We start from the raw sequence: 24,751 nt of genomic DNA on the forward strand, positions 1-24,751 counted from the left end.
TATATTTAAAGGTGAACTATCTTAAATTTTTCAAAGACTCAAGTCATGAACAAGGAGCAACTATTTCTGCTACTTATAATAATAGTATTTAAAGTTGCATTACTGCCGGTTAATAGTGCTAGTCTTCTTATCTCTAACAGTATTACTCAGTTTTACATAATTCTTTTGGGACATTACAAATATCTGTATATTTGTGTTACAGATAATATATGTGCATTTACAAGACCGTAAGACATTTTAAATCCTCTTATAATAAATCAAGAGCTCCCACTCTTTTCACTAAGGAACGTTAAGACAGTTTTGCTATTGGAATAAAAAAATAAGAATTCAAAAATTCCTTTCACTGGAACAAATTCAGATTCCAGAAAGCAGCCTTAACAGGAGCTGGTTATTACTTTTCTCTTGGACTTGGGATTGTTATTCTTCCTGCACAGTAATTGTTAAACTCTTTTCAGTGTTTATATTTATATGTATATATGAACTTAGAAACTATGTGTTGCTTCTACGATATTGTTAGTTACCTTTGGAAATATTGTACAGGATTGGCGGCCCATTAATGAGCTGAAGCTGATATGGAATCTGGCAGAGCTCAAGGATATTGTTCATGGATCAATAATTCCTTGTTCATACAAGCATATTAGAATATAACATTTTAAACAGAGCCAGTGTGTCACCAATTGTCCCCATTACATACAACAGAGAATTGTTCTTACAAGATCAATTGCAAATGAGTATCTTTAAATGAAAAGGATCTTTTTTTTTATTAAAAAAGTTTTTATTTTCCATTTATTCATACAAAATACAATTAACCATTGGTACCGTAAATGAAAAGGATCTTAATCATTTGATTTACAGTACAGTCCTGTGCATGACATCTCACAAGGAAGTTCTGTTACAGTCAAGGTTATTACCATATTAAGGAAGAATAATGCTTTTGCAACTTCCTATTTATAGCTACCTCACAATGTACTTCACAAGTAAATTAACTTCTGCAGTTTTTGATACCCCATCATTTCTTATTAATGATACAAACCTTTATTGACATAAATAGCATCACTGCCAGATCTTCTGAACTTACAAAATTCCTGAGCAGGAGAAATCAAAATGTCACTTTGTTATGAAGGCATAATCTAGAATCTCTTGCAACTGGTATTAATGGTATGAGGACAATTTATGATCTATAGGTCTTCTGATGCATCCTCTGCACATTCTGTTGAATAATGCAGAGTACTTAGCAGTATTTTTTAAAATTTATACTGCCACAAGTAGTTCCTAAGGTGTTTCTATCACATTACCATATTGTTTTTATCTTATATAAATTAATGCAATTACAATCTCATCAGAATTGTAACATTTCTGTTAGTCCTGATTTTTACAGAGGTAGTTGAATGCTAAGCAGAAAAAAAATGGGATCCCTGCACTTAGAAGTAAACCTCCATCATTTGTCTTCCCTCTCAAAAATTCTATTGCTACAATTCCTTGATTATGTTCTCTGTCTTATGCTTTGGTTTCCTACATCTAGGAGTTGAACGCAGGCGAATTTATGATATAGTGAATGTCCTGGAATCTCTTGATCTTGTTAGTCGAGTTGCTAAGAATCAGTATTGTTGGCATGGTCGCCACAGTTTGAGCCAGACTCTGAAAAAACTCCAAGAAATAGGAGAGATTCAAAAATATGAAGAACTCATGACTTCTTTCCAGCAGAAAGAACTCGACTTTGAGTGTAGGTTTGGAGAACACAAAAAAGAGAGCTTTGTAGATTTCCAAGATCGACAATTGCTTGACTTCTCAGAGACAGATTGTCAATCTGGTAAGTTAAGGAAGAGAACTGACAATATTAAAAAATGTATGTAAGAAGTATATGCTGTATTCTCTTTTACATTTTTAAAGAAATCATTAGATCCAAACAATCATTTTCTTTAAATTCAAGTGGTCAATCACATGTCAAATAACACTTGTGTTTTGCCCTCAAGTTGCAGCCCATAGAGTATATGGCTATTGTTTTATAACTTGATGTCATGCTTCTACGTTCTGGTACAATTGATGGAGAATAGGGAAGTGCAGCAATTCACATCTGAAGCAGACTGATGTTTTAAAACAAATATGGGCACCTTCAGATTCTCCTTCAAAAAATGAAGATTTTTCACAGGCATATATAGTAATTGTGTCATCCCAGAGAAATATATGTTTGAGTTACGGAGTGATTAGCAAGAAAATGACAAGGTGCTTTGGATTCAAAGCATTGCACTTCCCTAATGAATAATCATTCCAACTTCACTTGTTTAAAATATCATTTTATAATCCTTTCATCTTTCCTGGAGATAGTTAAAGTGCAGCTATCCATCTGTTACAGGCAATTATTTTCTGCTCATTAAAAACATGCTTTCCAATGAGAATTTTGTTTCTTTCACTTTTTGTCTTGCACAAGTCTTCGTAATATTTTCTTGGCTGTTAATATTGTAACATGTTGTGATTTGGGTTTTGTTTGTAATATAGCATCTGCAAACAGCAGAAAGGACAAGTCATTGAGGATTATGAGCCAGAAATTTGTCATGCTGTTCCTTGTCTCCAAGACCAAGATAGTCACTCTTGACATAGCAGCAAAAATATTGATAGAAGAAAGCCAGGATACTGCTGATCACAGCAAGTTTAAAAGTAAGAATCACTTCTGGGGAATGAATGTTCTGAGTCAGCAAGAAAAGTAGTAGTTATATTGGCAGAATTAGAGAACATACAGCATATGATTTTTAAAAATCTTTTAAAAGCAATTTCAATTTGAAAATAAGTATAATGTACAAATACCAGGAAATCTGTTTCAAATGTTATGCAATAATAATTTTGTGTGATAGTTACTGAAATGATATCACATAAAATAAGTATGGCATCTCTTGTCAAAGGCTAAGATACTAACACATTTCAGATAGGGTACAGTCTTGCTTGATTAAAATCAATGTTAAAAAATTAAAAGTAGTATTACTTGAAATGCTAGTTTTATTCTTCTAAAATGCTGTGCTTCTAATTTGTTATTAATAAAACGAAAATAACCTACAGGGGTTAAATCCAACAGCATCCAACTGTCATTACTCACTGATAAATCCTTTAATGTATAACATTGATTTTTTTAGGTCTATCCACTTATTTATTCATTCAAATGACCGTCAACATTCTGCAGGACACTTTACTTTGTGCCAATTCCCCATAATTTTAGCTTTTCATTAACACTGCTTTTTTTAAATTTGTTAAATTTATATGTAACGAATGAGGACATACAGTTAATTATATTTGAACTATAGCTGTTTTCGTTTCAGCAAAGGTAAGAAGACTGTATGATATAGCTAATGTCTTGACAAGTCTTGGGCTCATCAAGAAAGTGCATGTAACAGAAGAAAGAGGTCGTAAACCAGCCTTCAAATGGATTGGGCCTGTAGAATTCACTGGAAATAATGGTACTTTTCTACTTTTGCATTACCAAGTCATTTCCCAGATAGCTTTACATCAGTTTCTGGATTTATGAAGAAAACTGATGATATCCAGATAAAACTGTAAAAAAATTCAATAGTATTATAACAGTGATTCTCAACCTTTCTAATGCCGTGACCCCATAATACAGTTCCCCATGTTGTGGTGACCCCCAAGTGGCTGTGGCCACCAATAAGAGGGAGTAGGACAGCTAGGGAAAAGGGAAAAAAATGGCGGACAGCATGGTTTGGTGACCCCCGTGAAATGGTCATTCGACTCCAAATGGGGTCCCGACCCACAGGTTGAGAACCACTGTATTATAAGGTGATAGAAAAACAGTTCTGCCTATGATTTTGTTTAGTCAAGTATATATTTATTAATCTGACGGGTTTAGTATCCATGTGATGTACCAAGACTACATCAGAGATGAATAATTTGTGAACATATAAATATTTAACATGGCAAGCTCTAAATGAGACATGACAGAACAGATATGGAGAGATGATGTAAACACACTGTTCAATAAATACAATTTTATGAAAAAAGTTGCTAGCATGTCAGTGACATTCTGAAGCAAGACAAGGAGTAATTTTACTATTATATATGATGAGCAAATAGTTAGGAAGCAGAGGTATGATTTATGGTAAGAAGACTGTTAGAAGGGGAAAAAAGGTTCATTTTTCCCATATAGAAAATGTAGCAGAAAAAGTAATAAAGGGACTATATGTTTTGCTACGGGACTCATAGTCTAGTAAATAATAAAATATGTCATCCTTTGAGTAATCAATTTAATAATAGTGTATTTGTTTAGGTGATACAAAAATGGAAGTTCGAACCTGTGCTACTCTTACTGAAGTGAAAAGACCAACCCGTGTTCCACATCAAGCTTACTCTAATAGAAAAGATCGACTGTCACGCCATGCTTCTTTCAGTGTTCCTCAGCCTTCTGAAATGGTCAAAAGGAAAGTTAGTTCTGAACCAAGCAGCCCACACAAAGAAAGGCAAGGTAAATGTTGGGACAAGCACGTTACCAAAGCCATAGCTCTTCTAATAGCTTTCAATTAATAACTAAATGTTTGTGTGTTTATTTTTGTGTAACACAGTTTCTGTCTGTAAACTAAAATTAGACTACCAATTAATAAACAAAATATTTGTAGCTCAGGGTTGATAAATACAAGTCTAGAAATATATATAAAAGGTTGTATTCTTGATCCTTTTTGACAGTTCATCAAAGAGATTGTGAAATGCTTTTTCGCTGACTTTTCTTTTTACTTAATCCTATATGTTCCCCATGTATTACAATCACACACTGATAATTGATTTGATTTTCTGATCTTCCTTAGATGATTACTGTTCTAAAATGATAAGCCTAGCATCTGTTTGCTGCCAAAATTTGGAAGATAATAAAAGGTACATAGAAATTGAAATCTGATGTCTTATAAAAATAATATTCTGTTTTAAACTTGTTGACAACTTACAGTTTAGTGGTGGAAGGCTGATGTCTGTGTTTCATGAAGCATTGAATGGGGTACTGTAGCCATATGTCATAACATAAAGTGACTTTAGAATGAGATGAACTTCTAGAATATTTATTTCTAGCTATATTTATGATATATAGAAACCACATCAATTACATAAAGATGTAATGCATGAATGAGATATTTTTAATTAGGGTGATTAACCATCGTGTGAAAGAATGGATTTGTTCTACTAGTAGGTATATTAATTCACATTGTGTCTGCAATTTACCACAGGCCTATTTCAGACCTAATTCTGTTGCCTAAATGTTGCTTATCTGAATCTCTTTCAGTTCCTCATATCTTCTTCCCATCATCAATTAAATGAAATAGTTTCATTTATCTAAACCTCTAGATATTTGGGTTGCATCCAAAGCTGTTTGACAAAGATTATGTTAGAATGGGAATAGTTTAATGTGGTCTAATTATTTTCCTTCATCTTTCTAATAGAAGTATTGAAGCAGCAAGAAATATGGGCATCATTTCTTCCTTCTCAGTTTTTCCTGTTCCAGAAGATTCAGACTATTGTGCTAATGTCTTCTCTTGCTTTCCTGAAAAGACCAACTCAGATGCATCACATCGGTCTTTACAAAATGGGATAAACAATCAAAATGTACCATCATCTGCTGTATCAGCTTCCAAAACTGAGACAAGGGAAACCAATGCACTCCCCAGCCAACCTTTTGTTTACTTGCCATCTCCATCCCTTTATATGCTGTGTGGCAAACTTCATGAAAGTCATTCACGGGAAAATTTTCCAGAAAAAAGAAGTGAAGACACAGAAGGCCATGTTTCCCCTTGCTCATCAGAAACTACCAAATCTCCAGTTTACTTTCGCAAGCGGAGTTCCCAGAAGTATATACCTCCCACTGCAGCTCCATTTGAAGAGGCATCCGTAGCCAAAAGACAAAGCCTGGAGCAGAGCGATGGTCCCATTTCATTAGTAGTACCCAAGGTAAGAGAAATTCAGAACCTGTAAAAAGCTATTTCAGGGAGTCATCCGAAGGAATAGATATTGTATTTATGAAATAGTATATTCCATCTCCCTTGCATATCACATGGTTGTCTTTTTATGGTGACTATCTTTGCTGGTTTTTTTTATTTAGAAAGGGAATATTGGCTCTTACTCCTTTCTTCATGTTCTGTGAATTAACTCCTGCTGGTCCAGCACTCTATGAAAGTTTCCTCAAAGTTAAGGGAAAATACTCCAAAAGGAACTGTTTAACCTTTCACGAGTAGATTCAGAATATTTGTGGCAGAGTCACACACAGTAATGTATATCCTAAGATGAGGTTGTTTGTGTATTTTTTTTTTTTAGAAGACCATTCAGCCAGCTGATGCAAAATCTTCCTCAGACAATAACCACAGCTCCCTTGACCAACAGAAAGGCTTTCAACTTGAATCAGGGACTTCTGAAATTCTGGAAACTGTCATAACAGCAACCCAGGACCATGAAGAACCACACAGGAATAAAGATGTAAAAGAAAACTTGAAAGAAAAGGAACAAACCTCTCAGGAAAATAGCAAACCATCTTTTTTACCACAGTATCTCTACGTACAGCCTCCAGCTGGTAAGGGCTAAACTGAGAACATGCATGTTAACTTGGCATTTAGATAAAATATATTTTCACAAAAGCTATAAATTCCTAGGGAGATTTTCAATAAAATGCCATCAACTCTTTTAAAAAAATGAAAAAAGTCCAGATAGATACATAATATAGCAGATATATAACTGAATGTCTTGATACATTTCAGCTTAATGCTTCCAGGAGTGTTCTAATTCTATGCCTGAAGCTCTTATGATTTCTGAGTAGGCTCAAACACATCCAGTGATATTCAATGAAGTTCAAATGGTATTTTGAGCTCAACGTTTTGAATGTGAAAGTTTACAGGTTATTGCTATTTTGTCTTTATCCTTGAGAAGACAGGATTTTACTGTATTTGGTATCTTTTTCTTTCTTTTGTTTTAGGATTAAATGGTTTTAATTTCCTGTTTCCTACCAACCAAGCCTCTGCTCCTGTCAGCCTACCTTCAAGCCGCTTGCCTTCACTTAATGTTCCTTGTATGATGGTTCCATCTACTGCATTGGCACCATTCCCTCTTATCTATTCCTCGGCAGGAACAAGCCAACTTCATTCTTCATCTTCTGCCTCTTTCTCAAATGTCAGTTGCGTGAATTTTAGTATGCCTGGCTTGACTTCTACAACTCCTGTTTTCATTGGAACCCCTGCTGTGCTAACTCCAAATTCATCACAGATACCTACACTGGAACCACACCAGCAGTTTCATTCAGCTGTACATCTGAATCCTCTCCTTGGATCTGCTTGCAACTCCGTTAAAACGGACTCATCAATTTGCATGGGACATCCAGTTACTCTTCTGAATCTACCACAGGTGAGAAAGGGAATATTATTATAAAGCAAGGAGGAAACATTCATAGGAAGATATTAATACAATAATATTGATTCTACTTAAGCTAGATATTATTTCCAAAACTGGTTCATATCTGCCACCTAAAGTTCATAAAGTTATTGCTAATTATTTTGTTATGTTGTAAACAGATTTTTTTTATTATAAGGCCTTCATTCAGGTAATTACTCATATAATTATTTAGTTGTTTAATTTGAAATATTTCATTTTTAGATCCATGCATTCTGCAGTGCATATACCGTATATTCTGGCGTATAGGGCGACCCGGCATATAAGACGACCCCCTAGTTCGACGCCGAGTCGCAAGACCATCGATGCCGAGTCGCAAGACCATCGACGCCGAGTTGCATGCCTAGAAAGTCGTCTTATGCGCCGGAAACTACCGGTATTTCCGGCGTATAAGATGATCGACGCTGAGTCGCATGCCTAGAAAGTCATCTTATATGCCAAAAACTACCTTATTTCCGGCGTATAAGACAACTCGGCGTATAAGACGACCCTTGAGTTCAGAGGCTGTTTCGACACTCTCAAAAGTCGTCTTATACGCCGGAATATACGGTATATCCATACTGCTGGAGATACTTGCATTATTATTATTATGGTTGATTGCACAAACAGCTATATGTTTAGATTGGTTTTAGCATTATTACCTATTTACAACATTGAAATCATAGCTGCCGTTTTTTGGGCTCATTTTGGGCTTCATATGGATGTAGTTCTTCCTAAGAACCTAGGATGTCATAATATATTGGTGGGTCCAAGCACTGTGGCCTTTTGCAACTGTCCAATGGAAATGTTTTTAATGCACAGATTTTTTGGCCTCTGAAATAATTTTCTCGAGTAAGAATTTTGTTCCATTGTTTCAAGTCTAACAAATCAGCATTGCATTCACTAGTATGGGATTGAGCATTTCTTACAATGCTATTTTTTTCTTACAATGCTAAAAGTTTTGTTGAGTGGGAATAAGTTGATATATATAATCTCTATTAAACTGTATTATCTCATTTTGTGCATAGCCTTCTACAACTCCACTAACTCCTAAGAATATGCGTCCAACAACTCAAGAAACATTTTTCAAGACACCTGGCAGTCTAGAAGATCCTATTCTATGGCGGAAAAATGAAGGCAACCAGAGTAGAACATCAAGTTCTGTTCAAAGAAGATTAGAAATATCCAGCAAAAGCTCTGACTAACCCAGCCAATTACTGCAATATGGGTAGCTTAGAAAAGAGTCTTCTACTTATTACAAGGGAAAAAATTATTGCATTAAAAAGAGAAAATGTGTAAATTTTGTTCCATAGGTACATTTGCCTCCCGTGCATTTGCCCATTACTTATCTTTCTCCCTCATGAATACCCTAGGTGTGTAAATATCAATTTGGATTAGAATTCTAATTACGCAAATACTATTTTTTTTAATTCCAGAGCTGAAAAAAAATAAAATGTATCAAAGAGATAAGCAAGTTTAACTATGACCCAAAGTCCAAAACTGGGGGAGAGGGCCTGGCTAGCACTTAAATTGTGGGGACACCCTTTACAAGGGTTCTATTTATCCTGTGTTGAGGGGGGTTGGCTGAAGGGCAGCAAGAACAGGGTCTGCTGAGACTGATTTAGTCAGTAACATTTGTAACTTCAAAGCAGACTTTTGCAGAGTGCTTGAATGTGACTGACAGATGTACACTTTTTCCTGCACTTGTTAAGAAAAAGCCTAATTTACAGTAATGAACGAATGTATTCACATGAATTACTTTAAGGCCAAAATAACTGTGAACTTACTTTTGTATTAATGAACTTTGTAATTTCTCTTGTGTTTTTTTTCCTGCACAAAATGTTCAGGTTGTTAGTAATTGTCTCAAAAACTTTTTTCCTAAAATTGTAGAGGCAAAAAGATTGTTTCAAGAATCATCAGCCTCTAAAATGTTTACTGTAAAATGTAGCTCTTCCCTAGTTTAAATATATGAGGGAGCTGCAATTCTTGAGCCAGGATTTCTTTTATAGCATTACACAGAGCTCATCTTAACTGCAATTCTGCCAAAGGAACTGAAAGAATTATCTTTGACTGATGTGACTGTATTGTGTAGTTGTACGAATTCCACAATTAATACTCCCAAATGTTCATTAAGAAACACTTTAACCACAATATTTATGGCATGAGTGACCATTGAAGTCAGAAGGAACATATGATGTAGGAAATGGAAGAGCTGCAGCCTAATATGAGTTAAATTAATCAATGAACCATTTTTTTTAATTAACAGAAGGAGAAACTTGTAGTCCACAACTACTTGAGGGCAATTTATATTCACAAAGTAATTACTAGTATTCAAAAATTTAATAGATTAAAATACCTTAAATGGCACAGATACTGGATTTTTAAAATTATCATGTTACTTTTGAGTTTATAATCAAGTAAATGGCCTTTTTTAACCTAGAATGACTTTGAATTCATGATGTATATTTCTTAAGGTCAGACACATTTTCTGATCTATCATTTCATTAAGTTTTAGGAAGAATTATGGCTTTAGTGTGTTTAATTCTGAATAATGGAATATGTTACCAAAAGGAGGTTAAAGATGAACAGTTTTAGTGGAGCTGAAATTGAGAATATAATAACTTCCTGTTACATTAAATCAGTAAGAACCTTACATGGAAGGTATTTGATAAGATTTAAATTTCTTAAATCTCAACAGTAAAATCATTTTGGGAGATTTATTGTTAATTTTAAAAATATTTTACACTACAGAATTAGCAGGTTTATGTACCTTTATCCTGGTACATATGTGTGCATTCAGGTGTGGCCCAATGAAATGACGTTTTTCTGTTACTGCAGCAAGAGACAACTCAAAATAGACTTGCTGTTAGTGGACAGACCATGCAGTGCCCCTGACCTTTATGAGTCTTTCCATATAGAGAAAAACTAAGGGTGGGTTAAAGCTCTCAGATATAAAGTCAAGTGTGTTTTATTTTGTTTCATAATTTACTATCCTTTCATGTTTCCTGCTTCTTGGGCTATGTTGATCTCATTAAACAAGGAAAGTGAAAGTGAAATAATTTCACTGGCATAGCTTCTTTCAGTTAATATATTTATTCAAAACAACTAGCTTTGCAAAACTTGGATGCAAATAGAATGATCTGGAGGCCTAAATGCCTATGAAATGCTGACATGAACATTTGAACGAGTAAAGAGCATCATTTCCTAGGAAGAGATGGGAAATTCCTCTGTTTGAACTGTTTAACCCTCTCCTCAGTGTACCGGTAACACAGTCTCTGCTGGTCTTGTAGTTTCTATCTGTTCGATCTAATAAAGAGGTTGATGAGCAAAAGCAGGATCCTAAGTGCTATAAGTATGCTGAGAAGGAAAGCCAAATCAAATCTATAGCCAGGTTGATAGAGGAAGGTGAAATGTACATTGAGGCTTCTTTTTATCAAAGGGGTTGGCAAGATTAACTCTTCTAAGCAGAAATGCAGGGATGCAGCTTGGTGACCAAGAGCCTCTTGCCTGACAGAATGCTGAGATTATTATGATTGCAATAACTATTCCCCAAAAGCTATGGCAAAACTGCTTCAAGATAAAGGGCTCCTTAGCTTAAGACTGATACAGGGCATGTGTACAGTGCTAAATTGTACAGGATTTCAGGGCTTTTAAAACCTTCATGTTCTGGTACACAAAGGTTTGCTGTGGAGGGAGGGAGGGTATGTATAATTTATATACTTGAATCTACATACCACGTTTACATTTCTCAATTTATGTAAAGGTGCTATTCCTGTATTTAAAAGCTGTGTGTGTTTTATAATGTAAAGCTGCTTTATGTTTATAACATTGCACTGCTAGTTTATTATCTTGATATTAACTTTACAACTGCTTATGGATTTCCTTCATTGAATAGAAATTACTTCTGTCTTAGGTTCCTTGCTACACTCTGCATATAAGACTATTAAGAACCCACACTATTGCTGGAGAAGCATATTTTTATACTTTCAGTTAGAGAACTAATCTTTATAATATAATAAAAATAAAGCCAAACATTAAAGAAGTTGTTTTTTTTTAATATTTTGGGAATGGGGATTGATTTAAAAGAAGAGCATTGAAAGAGCTAGTGCACACAGTTAATCTCAAGAGTTCCCATATTCCTGAACTACCTGAGAGAAACAATGACTGAGTTACTAATTAATCATCTGGATTCATGAAATCAATTGATGTAAATGTTTAAGGCAGGAAGGATACCATTTGGCTACTACAAGGTATTTAAAATGTTCCCCTCAAAATATTTTGAAACGTCTTCAAGAAAAAACAAAGTCCAGTTGCCTTTTTAAAAAAGCACCTTTGGGACAACCATGTCCTGGATGATTGGGAATCTCCATAGACACTCTTTAGGAATACTTTCCACTCATTCTATTGGAAGAATAATCTACCTTGTGCTATTTTGTCTAATGGGATTCATGCTATCTCTTCCTGCAGTTGTTTTACTTCCCCAGTACTTTCATTTTGTTTTCTTTTTCCTTCTGTATCCTTTTTTTTTTCAAGATCCAAACTTAAACACTACCAAAAGATTGTCTGCTACATATTCAAGCCTCTCATTTTCCTAGTATTCTGTACTGATTTTTTCTCAGTCAGCATAAAACATTTGATTTTTTTATTAATTCCTTTTCCATGTCTAGATATGAATTTAAAAAATTATTGAATAAGCCTCCTCCTGGCCACAGTTTTTTCTGGTTCATTACAATAACTGTCTTGGTAATTAGTTGAAGTACATATCATACAATCACATGAATTTATCACTCTAATTCTGCACAACTTGGACACAAGTATTTCAAGTTAACACATGGTCTTTCTTTGAGGCATTTTAAACAGAAATCTGGTAAATGTAAAAACTTATACAAAGAGCAGAGAGAAAGAGAAACAAATGTTCTTAATATAGATATGTTTCACTTTTTTTTTCAATGAGCCTAAAGATATAATTAAATTAGTTAACTTTTGTAAGATAAAGCTTTTCAGTACGAAGCAGAAATCTAGTTTTTATCAAGACTTAAGTTTTTGTTCTGCCTAAAGAAACTGGAAACAAAAATAAAAAGTTTATTTTATCTTATTCTCAAATACAAAATTTTGAAGAATGTGGTTCCTATTTTGTTGAACCATTCCCATACAAAGGATGTGCTTGGACTCACCACATGATGGCAGTAGTGTTTGTGTGACAAACCACACACTTATAATTGCATGCTTTTTAAAAAAAAAAAAATACATGGGCAAATTGCTGTCTGCATTTTGAGATTTTTTTTCCTGGTGATCACCTCATTTCCTGACACATATACCTGAGTTACGTTATGACTATATCCCCAAACCACTGCAAGACTGTCTGTTGCAGACTTTATTGCACTTTTTTAAAATTTTACTATTCACCAAATAGGTTCAAATTACTGTCTTAGGAGGCTACCATGTTAAAAAGGCTGCTGGATTATGAACTAGTACATTTTTAAAAGAAATAAATACTATAGCACAATATGTGGTTATTTCAAAATCACACACTTGCACTGAGAAGCTAATAGCTGCACCTTGGTTTTGACTACAGTTTCTTACGAATCCCATTGTTAATTTTAGCTTTGCATTGTCTCAATTTTATAAAAAGAAATTTGTTGCTTTTATGGCTGATGCTTCTGTGATGAAATCATATCTTTGCTTTCACACAACTCTGGCATAAGCTTCCCTTTTATATGTCCAGTATGATTAATGTACCATTAATCATGTGTAGTGTGTGTGTAGTGGGGTGCCCCAGAGCTCTGTTCTGGGCCCAGTGCTCTTCAACATCTTCATCAACGATTTGGACGAGGAGATAGATGGGGAAATCATCAGATTTGCAGACGACACCAAGCTGGCAGGAATAGCCAACACTCCAGAAGACAGGCTTAAGATACAGGCAGATCTAGACAGACTTGAACACTGGGCACTATCGAACAAAATGAAATTCAATGGTGAAAAAAGTAAGGTTCTACATTTAGGCAAGAAAAACCAAATATACAGGTATAGTATAGGGGTACCTTGCTCAATAGTAGTAACTGTGAGAGGGATCTCGGAGTCCTAGTGGACAATCACTTAAATATGAGCCAGCAGTGTTCTGCAGTTGCCAGTCTAGAAAGAATACAGAGAAGAGCAACAAAGATGATTAGGGGACTAGAGGCTAAAGCATATAAGGAAAGGCTGCTGGAATTGTGTATGTCTAGTTTAATGAAGAGAAGGACGAGGAGGGACATGATAGCAGTATTCCAATATCTCAGGGGCTGCCACAAAGAAGAGGGAGTCAACTATTTTCCAAGGCGCCTGAAGGCAGGACAAAAAGCAACAGATGGAAACTAATCAAGGAGAGAAGCAACCTAGAACTAAGGAGAAACTTCCTGACAGTTAGAACAATTAACCAGTGGAACAACCTGCCTACATAAGTGGTAAATGCTCCAACACTGGAAGTTTTTAAGAAGAGACTGGACAACCATTTGTCTGAAATGGTATAGGGTTTCCTGCCTGAGCAGGGGGGTGGACTAGATGACTAGATTATTATTGTTGTTGTTGTTACCATTATTCCTCTAAAATCATCTGAGATTAAACCACTGTGCCCTGGTGATTTTTTTTGTAAGGTCATCTTCCCATGATACTGCTTTTGTTTCATCTCTATACTACAGATGAGGAAAAATAAGTTTCTCAACAGTTTTTGCCACAAATGAGATAAATCCATTTCATTGGAGATCTTGTTATTGACATGGTCATTCAGGAGATCTGCTTAGCTCTGATTGAACTCTAGCTTTCTGCAGGTGCATGTCTTCTATTCAAGATCCTGAGAACCACCTTCCATGGTCATTTTGACTTTGGCTGCCAAAAACAGATAACCTCTACCTTTCTTGACAAAATGCTAGGCTTTGACAGAATGCTAGATAGTAGGTCAATTTAAACCAGAAATGCAGTGAAGTCTGCCTGTTGGATGTTCCTGATTATGTCAACCTTGGCTTTTCTGCTGATTCTACAACAGGGCATTTTGCATCACCATCTTTATGCTACTAAAACTCTTGTTATCATGAACTTTAACTGACCAAAATGGTGCATCAGAGAGCACCGATTTTTGAACCAAGATATGTCAAATGGGCTGACTTACAGAATATGTCCAAAATTTGGGACCCATGACTCCCAAGGGAATGAAATTTGGGAAAGTTGAGTCTGCTTCAATGTCACTGGCTGCTGCTGTGTTTTTGAGCTGCTGTCATGTGATCTTCATTTTCCACAAGTTGCCAAATGCAATTCCCAGCACACACCTATGCTTTCCTGACCCTGTCCATATCACATTAAGGAAAGTTGTTGATTTTCCATGCTTCATACAGGAGGAAACAATACCAGTGGAATCAACCAATCTTTTCCTTTAATCTATTTGACATTAAAACATTAAAAACAGTACCAGTCTTCAGCTTTCTTACTATCACAGAATTGGGCTTGCCAGGGCAGCACTTTTTATGCCAGTTTGTTTTTATGCCTCCTAACAGATAGTGAATAATACTTGACACCAATCACTCTCTCTTAGCCAATTTATTTCACATGTTCTTGCAAGGAATTGGGGAAAACACTTCATCTTGAAGAATTCTCTTCATTTTTTAGAGGTAATACAGGACAGAAATATAATAAATTACCCAAGTATTGTAACTATTTTCCAAGTTGTAGCTAAAAACTAGTCTTTAATAAAGAGCCACTTAGAAAACAGAAATGCAAAGGCAATGGACATTTTCAGTTGTTCTGCAATGAAGATAGGCATGCACTTCTCCAATCTTCAATGAAGATTGGGACCCAAATCTTACAACTACAATTGGGGGCAGAATTTCCACTGATGAACAAAGCCTTTGTTAAGTGACTAGCACCTGATTTTATGACCTCTTTTGCTATGGAAGTTAAGTAATTCATGGTAGTTATTGAATGAATCACTTAGTCATTAAGCAAATCAAGCTTCCCCATTGATTTTGCTTGTTGGAAGCCAGCTGGGAAGGACACATATGGCGATCATATGACCCCAGGATATTGCAACCATTATAAATACATGCCGGTTGCCAAGCACTTGAGTTTTGATCACAACACCACGAGGACACTGTGACAGTCACAAATGTGAGAACCTGTCATAAGTCAGTTTTTGGATTGTCATTATAACTTTGAGCAGCTGTTAAATGAATGGTTGCAAGTGACTACCTATACTTATCTTCATTTTTGTACAGCTCTCTGATATACAGAAAGAATTCAAGCATTTTCTACCTTTTTCTAGGTTATAAACAAGGAGCAAACTAATATTACTGCCATTGTCTGGCTGCATATCCACATTCTGATGATGAATATGCTGCTTTTACCATGGTAAAATATTCCTATAAGTATTAATGTGTCTCTGAAAATACCAGCAATGAGAACAGAGGAATTCCTTCTTATTCTATGTCACAAGAAATATGCTATTTTGAACAATTCAAATTTTTCAAAATTTCAATTTTTCAAAATTATCTCTTTTTTTACATATTTTAAGAGTCCATAGTCATGAAGCCATTAAAAGAAATAGACCCAGCATGAAATAGTCAATTATGTTTTGCATCAGGAACAGCAATAAGAGAATGCATTTAGGCTTCCAAATACCTACAGCTTTATAATATTTTTCCCCTAAGCATGTTGAATGTGAATTATGAGAAAAATATACAGTGGTATGGAATGTTTACAATCTAAGCCAAATTCAGTCCTCTCTGAACTGTTGTCATGATATTGATATCTTTTTAATTGATTAATAATGGCATACCATAATCAAGTTTTTACAGTTCCAATATTTTCCTTTAAGCTCCTTGAGTCTCATAATCATATGGATTTATCAGATCTGCCAATCAGGAATGCAAAGAAATCATCCAAAAGTTCTTTCTGGGTGTGCTAGTTCCAGTGTGGCCAGATTGCATGCAAGACTGAGGAAAAATGTTCTTCTGATTTGGAAGCAAGGAATTTGGAGGAACAAAATGGTGTTAATTATATGGCAATGTTGTAAGTATTCTGTCCCAACAAAACAACACATCTGCAGAAAGAAAAAAATGAGACAAGAAATTGTGTCCATTGAGTTGCAATGTCTATATGCCCTCTAGACATGGAAAGGTTGTAGCAGTGAATTCAGAGTCATGATAGAAGCTGAGAAATTTCAGATTGCCCAAATATGCCAAGCAGTCTGGAGGAAATGACATTCAACTACTGGGTCATGTAATGCAGGTCATTAGATGGAGACAGAGTGACTCCTAGGCTGGCTAGCACAGTGTGTAGAAGAGGTCCTTTGACAGAAGAAGGGGTTGGCTAGCAGAGATGCAGAAAGGGGTGGCTGCAATGGCAGGGATTACTTGTAGAAAGATGGTGCGGCGATAGTGGAAGAGATGGGGACAACAGTCAGGTTAGAGCCATGGAAAGAACGGGCTCAGCTTTAGCTTAACCAGGCAGCAAGCAGCAAATCACAGCCAAGCACAGGGTGGCAATGATAGAGGGGGCAGCAGAGATAAGCAGCAGTTCCAGACCATTCTTCCTTCCCTGAGTTATGGCCCAAGAGATGAGAAAGACAAAGAAGTAGGCTAGTCATTAGTCTGACCCCAGCATCCACTAGTGGTGGCAGATGCTGCCTGCAATAGACAGATCTGGGACAAGGGGTAAAATATAGGGAGGAAAAGGACAGCTAAGGCAAGCCCAAGGTTGTGGTAGAGTCACGAGCACTGGACTAGGAAGACTCAGTGTGGAAGACATTGGGAAGCAAAGAAAGGAAAAAGAGCATATAGAAGATAAAAATCAAATACTTGGGAGGAAAGAAAAGGGCTCATATTGTAATGTTGTCGGGCCTTAGAGGAGGGCGCCCCGAAACCCCTGTTCCGGACAGATACTCACCTACTGGCCGGCAAGCTTCCTAAGTTGACTATGGCGATCTGCGAGGCCCGACATCCAGCTGACTATGGGAGCATGCGCGGTCCAGTCGCCGCACATGCGCAGATGAGGTCTGAGCAGCCCAATTGCCGAGCATGCGCAGCTGGTATCTAGGACAAAACCACTCATGCGCAAAAGACTCAGATGGCCGAAATCACTCAAAGCGCATGCGTGGCCATAAAACTGAAGCCGGCGAAGCAAACCCAATACAGCTGAGAGGCGGAAGCGTCGGGAAGCTTCAAGATATATGACCAGTTATGGTAGAACGGGGCGGAGTAGGGAATGGGGGAGTGTTGCATGGGTGTTGGCGTGGGCGGTGCCGCATGGGCGTTGGTGTGGGTGCAGGAAAGGTGGGGCAACTTTGAAATGTATAAAATACATGTGGAGGAAATGAACATTAGTGCTGACCTTAAGCATCCTTGGTGTATATTAAACCATTGTTCTTCGTTCCTGGCGTGGTGTTTTGTGATAGCCGAATCCGGAGTCAGGACGAGGTGACAAATGTAGACCACATTTAAATAACAATATACACTTCCTTCTGCATTTTCCCAATGGAAGTAGTTCTGTGTCCTGCCTGAGTTTGCAATGCACATGAATGTACATCATCCCTCATTTTTTGAGGCACAATGTGGCTTCTGTAAGCTTTTGCCTCTCTTCAGAGGATGTGCACGTCCAGCAGGACCACCTTTATTATGCTAACACAGTCTATAGCACATTAAGGAATAGAGATGACAACTGCTTCAAAACCACTCAGGAAACTCCAAAGGCTAAGAAAGGACCTGAACCCAGGATTTCCCAAACAGATTAGGAATCATCCAAGCAGCTGCTTTGATAGGTTTTTCTCCAGTCCTTGACATGGTCCAAAAGAATCCCAGAATAATTTATTTTCTCACTGGACTTCAGTGTCCTGCTTTAGGTGTCAACTTTGCAATAAACCTGAATGAAGCCATTTGGCTCATTTTCGGTTGCCACCAGAATGGGAGGGTGGTAGTGGAATTTTTCTGCTAGCTTAAACAATTCTGTGTCCCATGGAAACCAAGGTCATTTCTGTTTGTTAGACTGGGAGGCTTTCTATTAGAAAACCCACCAAACTAGTCTATTGGAAACATAGTTGATTGCATTGTAATGGGGTGGGAAGTTTAACTTTGTATACTGTAACTTTTTGGAGGGAACTTTAGTCTTGCTTTCACTTTTGACAGTGCCGATACTTTGTAGCCAATAAATATGTTCTTAAAGGAAACCTCAAGCCTCAGAGTTCTGTTTTAGTTGGTCTCATCTATCAGAACCATGCCATTAGGTTTCAATTAACAAGCACAATTGCTATGGAGATTAGCAATTTACTCTAGGTTAGGAGTTACTCTGCCGAGGAATGTAAACCAAAAGAAGTCTCTGAGAAAGAAAGTTTGCCTTGGTAGTTTTACTTTTAGTAGGAACCCACAGAAGAGAAGTCAAATCCAGTCTGAAGTTCAGATAGCCAAGTCAGGTTTGTCAGTCAGTCCAAGGACAGAGCTTTATAAGCAGGATTTACAGGTCTGACAAAGGAACATGGTTCAGAGCTCCCTCTTAAATCATGCTCATCTAGCTGTTTTTAATCAAAACATTTATTCCCTTGCCTTGGCAGGGATCTTCATAGAACATTTTTGTTTTGCTCTTCTGTTCTCACTGGTAGTGGGAGCTGGGAGGCCTGACATTGTCATCAATTGTCAGCTTCTGTTTTTGATCAGCCCTTGTCTGAAATGGAATAGGGTCTCCAGCTTGAGCAGGGGATGGGGTTAGAAGACCTCCAAGGTCTCTTCCAACTCTATTATTCTGTTAGTCAGATGATCCTTGGCTTTGTTTCTCCTACCGGCAGACATTCCACTCGTACTGCTGCAACAGCCTCTTCAAAATCAGATTCAGAATCTGAATCCTGGTCCAATGTATCTGATCACTTCAGTAATGCCTCTGACTCTGCTCTATCAGACAGAAAATGATGTTGATTTGACAATTTTAAAGTAGAATAAGGAAAGAATAAATGGATTCCCTGTGGGTGGGAAAAGCAATCATTTTCCTTAATGCAGGATAGGGCTGATGGAAAAGGAAAGATTTGGCAGATGATGAGTGTTGTGTCCTGAGCCTGCAAATGCAGGCTCGGGACATTGCAAGGTTCCCGGGCAATTGCAAAAGCTGCCCGGGACCAGACTGAGTGGCGCCAACCAAGCGCGCATGTGCAAGGCGCGAAAAGTGCCTAGTAATGTTGCCATCTTATCTGGGGAATGGGACGTATAAAGGAAGCCTGCATGCCTTTGCTCATTGTTGGAGTTTGAAATAAGCACAATAAAGAGCTGTTCCAGAAACGTGTGTATTCTTCATTCGCCATCGCTCCCAGGACTTAACACTGGCGACGAAGGTGAGATTCTTAAAAAGGAAAGCTAGAAGAAAGCTTTAAGACTTACCCAAAAGAAGTCCTGGAAGGGAAAACGGCATTAAATTCAGCAGCTATCCTGCCAGTATAGCGTTGCTGGAGGGTGAGTTTGGCTGAGAGACCCTTTCCCTGCAGAAGCAAGTGGAGCAGCACAAACTACAATGGCGAAAATCGGCCGCTTGTCAGAATTCGACGTCGCACACCCAGAACGATGGGAATCATACGTTGCAAGAGTAGAGAACTATTTTAGGGTTAACCAAGTTCGTGAAGACGGGTTGAAGGCTGTCACATTGTTGTGTGTATGTGGCCAAGAGAGTTTTGAAATTGCTGAAAATCTCGTGGCTCCTGCTTCGCTGGAAGGCGTAACATACACAGACTTAAAGAAACTTCTAAAAGAACATTTTCAGCCCAAGCTGTCCATCATTGCATGGAGGCACACGTTTGAACAAAGGGATCAGAGAGCAGGAGAATCTGCTAAGGACTTTATTGCAGCATTGAGGCGAGCAGCTAGACCGTATGAATTTAAAGACTTAGAGGAAAGATTGCGTGATCATTTTGTGTGTGGACTGAGAAATAGAGACTTACAGCAAAAGATCTTCACGAAAGAAGTCATTTCGTTCCAAGATGCTCTACGAGAAGTTACAGCAGAGGAAGCATCAGGCGGAGCAGTAAAAAACATGTGGCCCACCAGAAGCCCTCCAGAGACTGTTGCTGTCCACCAGGAGAACGTGCAAGAAGATTCGGAAGAGGTTCCTGAAGATGAGGTGAATAAGGCTCTACCAGGCAGCCAGAAGGAGACAGAGAGATCGCACAGAGAAGGCTTCAATAACTTCACAATGCTTCGGATATGGAGGACGCCACAGAAGAGCAGACTGCCGGTTCCGGTTCGCCATTTGCAGGGCCTGTGGAAGGCAAGACCACATTGCAGCCATATGTCTGAGTCATCAGAAGGTACAACCTAAAGAAGAATTGCATCTGAAAGGTACCAGAGTCCCCAGCCAAAATAGGGTGGGTTTCTGCACAACACGCAGAAGTATTCTGAGGACAGGCACACATAAACCCCTAAAAAAGAAGTTGTCCCTTAAAGTAAAGTTGCAAAGGGTTCCCTTATCCATGAAATTGGACACTGGTTCCGCTCTCTCCATTATTTCCCTCAACACATTCAGGAAGATTTGCAGCAGCAGTAGCCGTCGAGTGAAACTCAGGCCATCCACTGTGATACTTACAGACTTTCAGAATTCTAAGGTGTGTGTTAAGGGAGAGGCCACCCTTAAGGTACAGTACAAGGATTTTGAGGGTTCTTTAGATGTGTTGGTTGTTGGGGGTGAACGTGCGAGTCTTATTGGACTCAATTGGTTTGAGGCTCTGGGAATCCATGTCACAGGGCTGCACCATTTGCAAACGTCTAGCTTTGCAGAAGTCTGCAGGGAATTTGCAGATGTGTTTAGCTCTGAGTTTGAAACCTACAAGGGGCCTCCAGTTTCACTACGATTAGATCCATCCATAGCACCCATTAGGATCAAGCCTAGGAGAGTTCCGTTTGCGCTTAAAAACAAGATTGATGCTGAACTGGAGAAATTGCGTCAGCAGGGCATTCTAGAGCCTGTAGATTCTAGTCCTTGGGAAACCCCCATAGTAACGCCTTTAAAGGCTAATGGGGACATTCGTATTTGTGCGGACTACAAGTGCACACTAAACAAGGCACTACAGCAACACGCTTATCCAGTACCTGTAGTAAGTCACATTCTGGCTTCCCTAAAAGGGGGGGGGGCAGATTTTTGCGAAGCTTGACCTGGCACAGGCCTATCAACAGTTGTCTGTTGATGAGGCAGCTGCTGAGGCTCAGACGATTGTGACTCATAGAGGAGCTTTTAAAGTGAAGAGATTGCAATTTGGGGTAAAGGTAGCCCCTGGCATTTTCCAGAGTATTATGGAGAACACACTGAGGGGTATTCCAGGAGTCTGTCCATATTTTGATGATGTCCTCATTGCAGGAGAATCACCTCAAATCTTGGCTGAGAGATTAAGGGCTGTCTACACCGACCATAAGCCTCTGCTAGGGTTGTTCACCACAACCAAACAGACCCCACATATTCTTTCCCCTCATATGCTGCGTTGGTCCATTTTCCTGTCAGCATATGACTACTCTCTAATTCACAAGCCTGGAAAGGAAATGGGTCATGCTGATGCTCTGAGTAGATTACCCCTTCCAACACTGGAGCCTGATCCTGCTCCAGCCATTAATATTCTGTCCATTCAAGAACTACCTGAGTCTCCCCTCAGTGCAAGGGTTGTGGCTGCTGAAACTGCCACTGATCACATGTTCACACACGTTCTGTCATGCGTGTTGTCAGGATGGCCTGACAGATGCCCTGATACTGAGTTTCAGAGTTTCTGGCAAAGAAAACATGAATTGTCCACTTTCAAGGATTGTCTACTATGGGGAAGTAGGGTTGTAATCCCTACCTCACTGAGGACTAGAGTGCTGCATTCTTTACATGAGGAACATCCTGGCATAGTCAGGATGAAGGCACTTGCGCGCAGCCATTTGTGGTGGCCTGGCCTCAATAACGCCATTGAGGCTCAAGTGCATGGGTGCCATGTGTGCCAACGGTCCCAGCCTGAAATGCCTCAGGCCCCAGTTCATAGATGGGAGGAAACTCACACCCCATGGTCCAGGGTACATATAGATTACTCTGGGCCCTTTCAGGGTCAATTCTTCTTGGTTGTTGTTGATAACCATTCTAAGTGGCTAGAGGTTGTTCCTGTGTCCTCCACTACTGCTGCCAAGACTATCCAGGTGCTGAGAAGTATTTTTGCAACTCATGGCCTTCCAGATGTTCTCGTTTCAGACAATGGTCCTCAATTCACCTCTTCTGAGTTCCAGGTTTTCCTCCAGGCCAACATGATCCACCATGCAACTTCTGCTCCTTTCCACCCATCCACCAACAGAATGACTAAACGTATGGTGTGCACCACCAACGATGCCCTTAAGAGACTGATTTACGGTGACTGGCATCACAGGTTAGCAGACTTTCTTCTTGCACATCACACCACACCTTGCACTGCCACTGGAAAGAGCCTGGCTGAACTTCATTGGGGTCGCCGGCTCATTATCAAGCTGGACAGACTGCACCCTGACTGGGTGGCATCTCAAGGGTCGCATCCACGGCCACCAAGGTGTCTGCAAGTGGGTGCTCCTGTTTGGACCAGAAACTATGGGCCTGGTCGTCTCTGGGTACCAGCTGTGGTCTGCAAGGTCTCGGGCCCCTTGTCCTATGAAGTGTCCCTGGAAGACAGCCGCGTTCTTTGGTGGCACATAGATCAGCTGCGTACGAGACTGGAGTCTCACCCTTACGCTCCTGGCTCTGCTCTGGGGGGGGGGAGGAAGGTTATAGAATACATTCTGAGGATCAATGTCAGCAGCCAGTGCCGGCAGCTGAGGAGATCGTTGATCCCCCATCCCGAGATTCCACAAGTGCTCCAAACAAGAATTCATGGGGCAGAGAACTACCCTACACACCAAGACGCACTCCAGCCAGGGAGTCACCCCAGGGACATCCACACATCCCATACAAAAACAGTAACACTCCAGACAGGGAGGATAACCGGGGGTATTCACAGAACTCACACAGCACGCAAGAACTAGCAACCCAGCTAGGAAGCAGGTTTAATTCTGCAACTGCTTCCAAAAGGAGGTCCTATGTAAGGGGGGCAAGCAAAGAGGCCTCTCCTGACTCTGGCACTGCAGGCATCACCGTGGGGTCCGCCAAATACTGTGGCCCATTACACACACCTGTTTCACAGGGCATATCCGAAAACAGTTGCTGGCTCGAGGACATAGGTTCTCAGAAACCATTCAGAGTAGTTCTGGAATCCTCAGCCAACTCAGAAGGTTGGGAGAGTGCAGCTGCTCTCACAGAGCCTTGGGAAAATTCTGGCATTTCCACCAGTATGTCCTACCAGGGGTCACCTGCAAAACTTGTGCATAAAAGTCCTGGTCTAGTGAGCCCATAGGTGGGCCGGTAGGCCAGGTGCCCTTAAGGTCAAGTCCTGGTCTGTCCAGTTGAGCAGGGGAGTTGTCAGACCAGGCACCCTCCTTCATCCTGCGAAGGTCCCAACGGGTTAAGGCCCCTCCTAAACACCTAGATGAGTATGTAAGGTTCTTTTCAACATAAGAACAGTACAAGTCTATGGTGAGGAGATGGACTTATGTGGGTAGCAACAGAACCTGCGAAGCACACATTAGAGAGTGGCAACAAGTTGTAGCAGAATGGAGTATCTGTAAGATGGAAAGAAATTTATTATTATTTTATATTTTGTATGGATTGTAAGAACAAGCACCATGTGTGTTCTAGCTAAGAGGGGAGGGGTGTTGTGTCCTGAGCCTGTAAATGCAGGCTTGGGGCATTGCAAGGTTCCCGGGCAATTGCAAAAGCTGCCCGGGACCAGACTGAGTGGCGCTGACCAAGCGTGCATGCGCAAGGCGCGAAAAGTGCCTAGTAATGTTGCCATCTTGTCCGAGAAATGGGGACATATAAAAGGAGGCCTGTTGTTGGAGTTTGAAATAAGCACAATAAAGAGCTGTTCCAGAAACATGTGTATTCTTCATTCTCCATCGTTCCCAGGACTTAACAACGAGGTCTGTATGTTTAGTCATCTATCAGAACATGAATGGTTGGGGAGCTGGCCTGTCTATCCTCCTTTACTGTGAAGTTCCATTACCAATGCACCCAGATTTCCCTGGGCCATTTCTGTCTTTCTCACACTCATAAGCTCTCTTAGACAGCCTTTCTCACTTTTATTCCCTCTTTATTTCTCACCCAGTCATTCACTACCTCCCTCAATCTCTCATTCCCCAGAACAGCTGACAGGACACTGGTCAAGTGGACTCCCTACTCCTCATGCTCCCCACATACACCAATCCTAACCTTATAGCTTGTCATCTCTGCTACTCCCACCGCCAGAATGACAAACAAAACCTGCAGCATTAATCACTTTATG

The 24,751-nt window shown here is 39.2% G+C and overlaps 1 protein-coding gene and 1 long non-coding RNA gene across 2 annotated transcripts in view; one reads left to right on the plus strand and one right to left on the minus strand.

Annotated features, from left to right (window-relative positions):
• Positions 1–11,434, plus strand: part of E2F7 (E2F transcription factor 7) — a 29,041-nt gene extending 17,607 nt beyond the window's left edge. The window contains exons 5-13 of the mRNA XM_039343287.1: positions 1,523–1,810; positions 2,497–2,655; positions 3,309–3,446; positions 4,271–4,465; positions 4,803–4,869; positions 5,427–5,931; positions 6,295–6,547; positions 6,947–7,371; positions 8,424–11,434. Coding sequence (XP_039199221.1) covers positions 1,523–1,810; positions 2,497–2,655; positions 3,309–3,446; positions 4,271–4,465; positions 4,803–4,869; positions 5,427–5,931; positions 6,295–6,547; positions 6,947–7,371; positions 8,424–8,600 — 2,207 coding nt within the window. The 3' untranslated portion in view covers positions 8,601–11,434. The remainder of the gene's footprint in view (positions 1–1,522; positions 1,811–2,496; positions 2,656–3,308; positions 3,447–4,270; positions 4,466–4,802; positions 4,870–5,426; positions 5,932–6,294; positions 6,548–6,946; positions 7,372–8,423) is intronic.
• On the minus strand, positions 7,232–17,452 carry LOC120307954. The gene is made up of 4 exons (XR_005556707.1): positions 17,308–17,452; positions 16,199–16,462; positions 13,437–13,527; positions 7,232–7,362 (listed from the first exon to the last, which is right to left on the minus strand). It is a non-coding gene; the product is annotated as an uncharacterized LOC120307954 (long non-coding RNA).
• Between the last annotated feature and the right edge of the window lie 7,299 nt (positions 17,453–24,751).

Source organism: Crotalus tigris, unplaced genomic scaffold (genome assembly GCF_016545835.1).
Source record: "Crotalus tigris isolate CLP2741 ecotype Arizona unplaced genomic scaffold, ASM1654583v1 scf7180000017836.1595184, whole genome shotgun sequence".
Classification (NCBI taxonomy): Eukaryota; Metazoa; Chordata; class Lepidosauria; order Squamata; family Viperidae; genus Crotalus; species Crotalus tigris.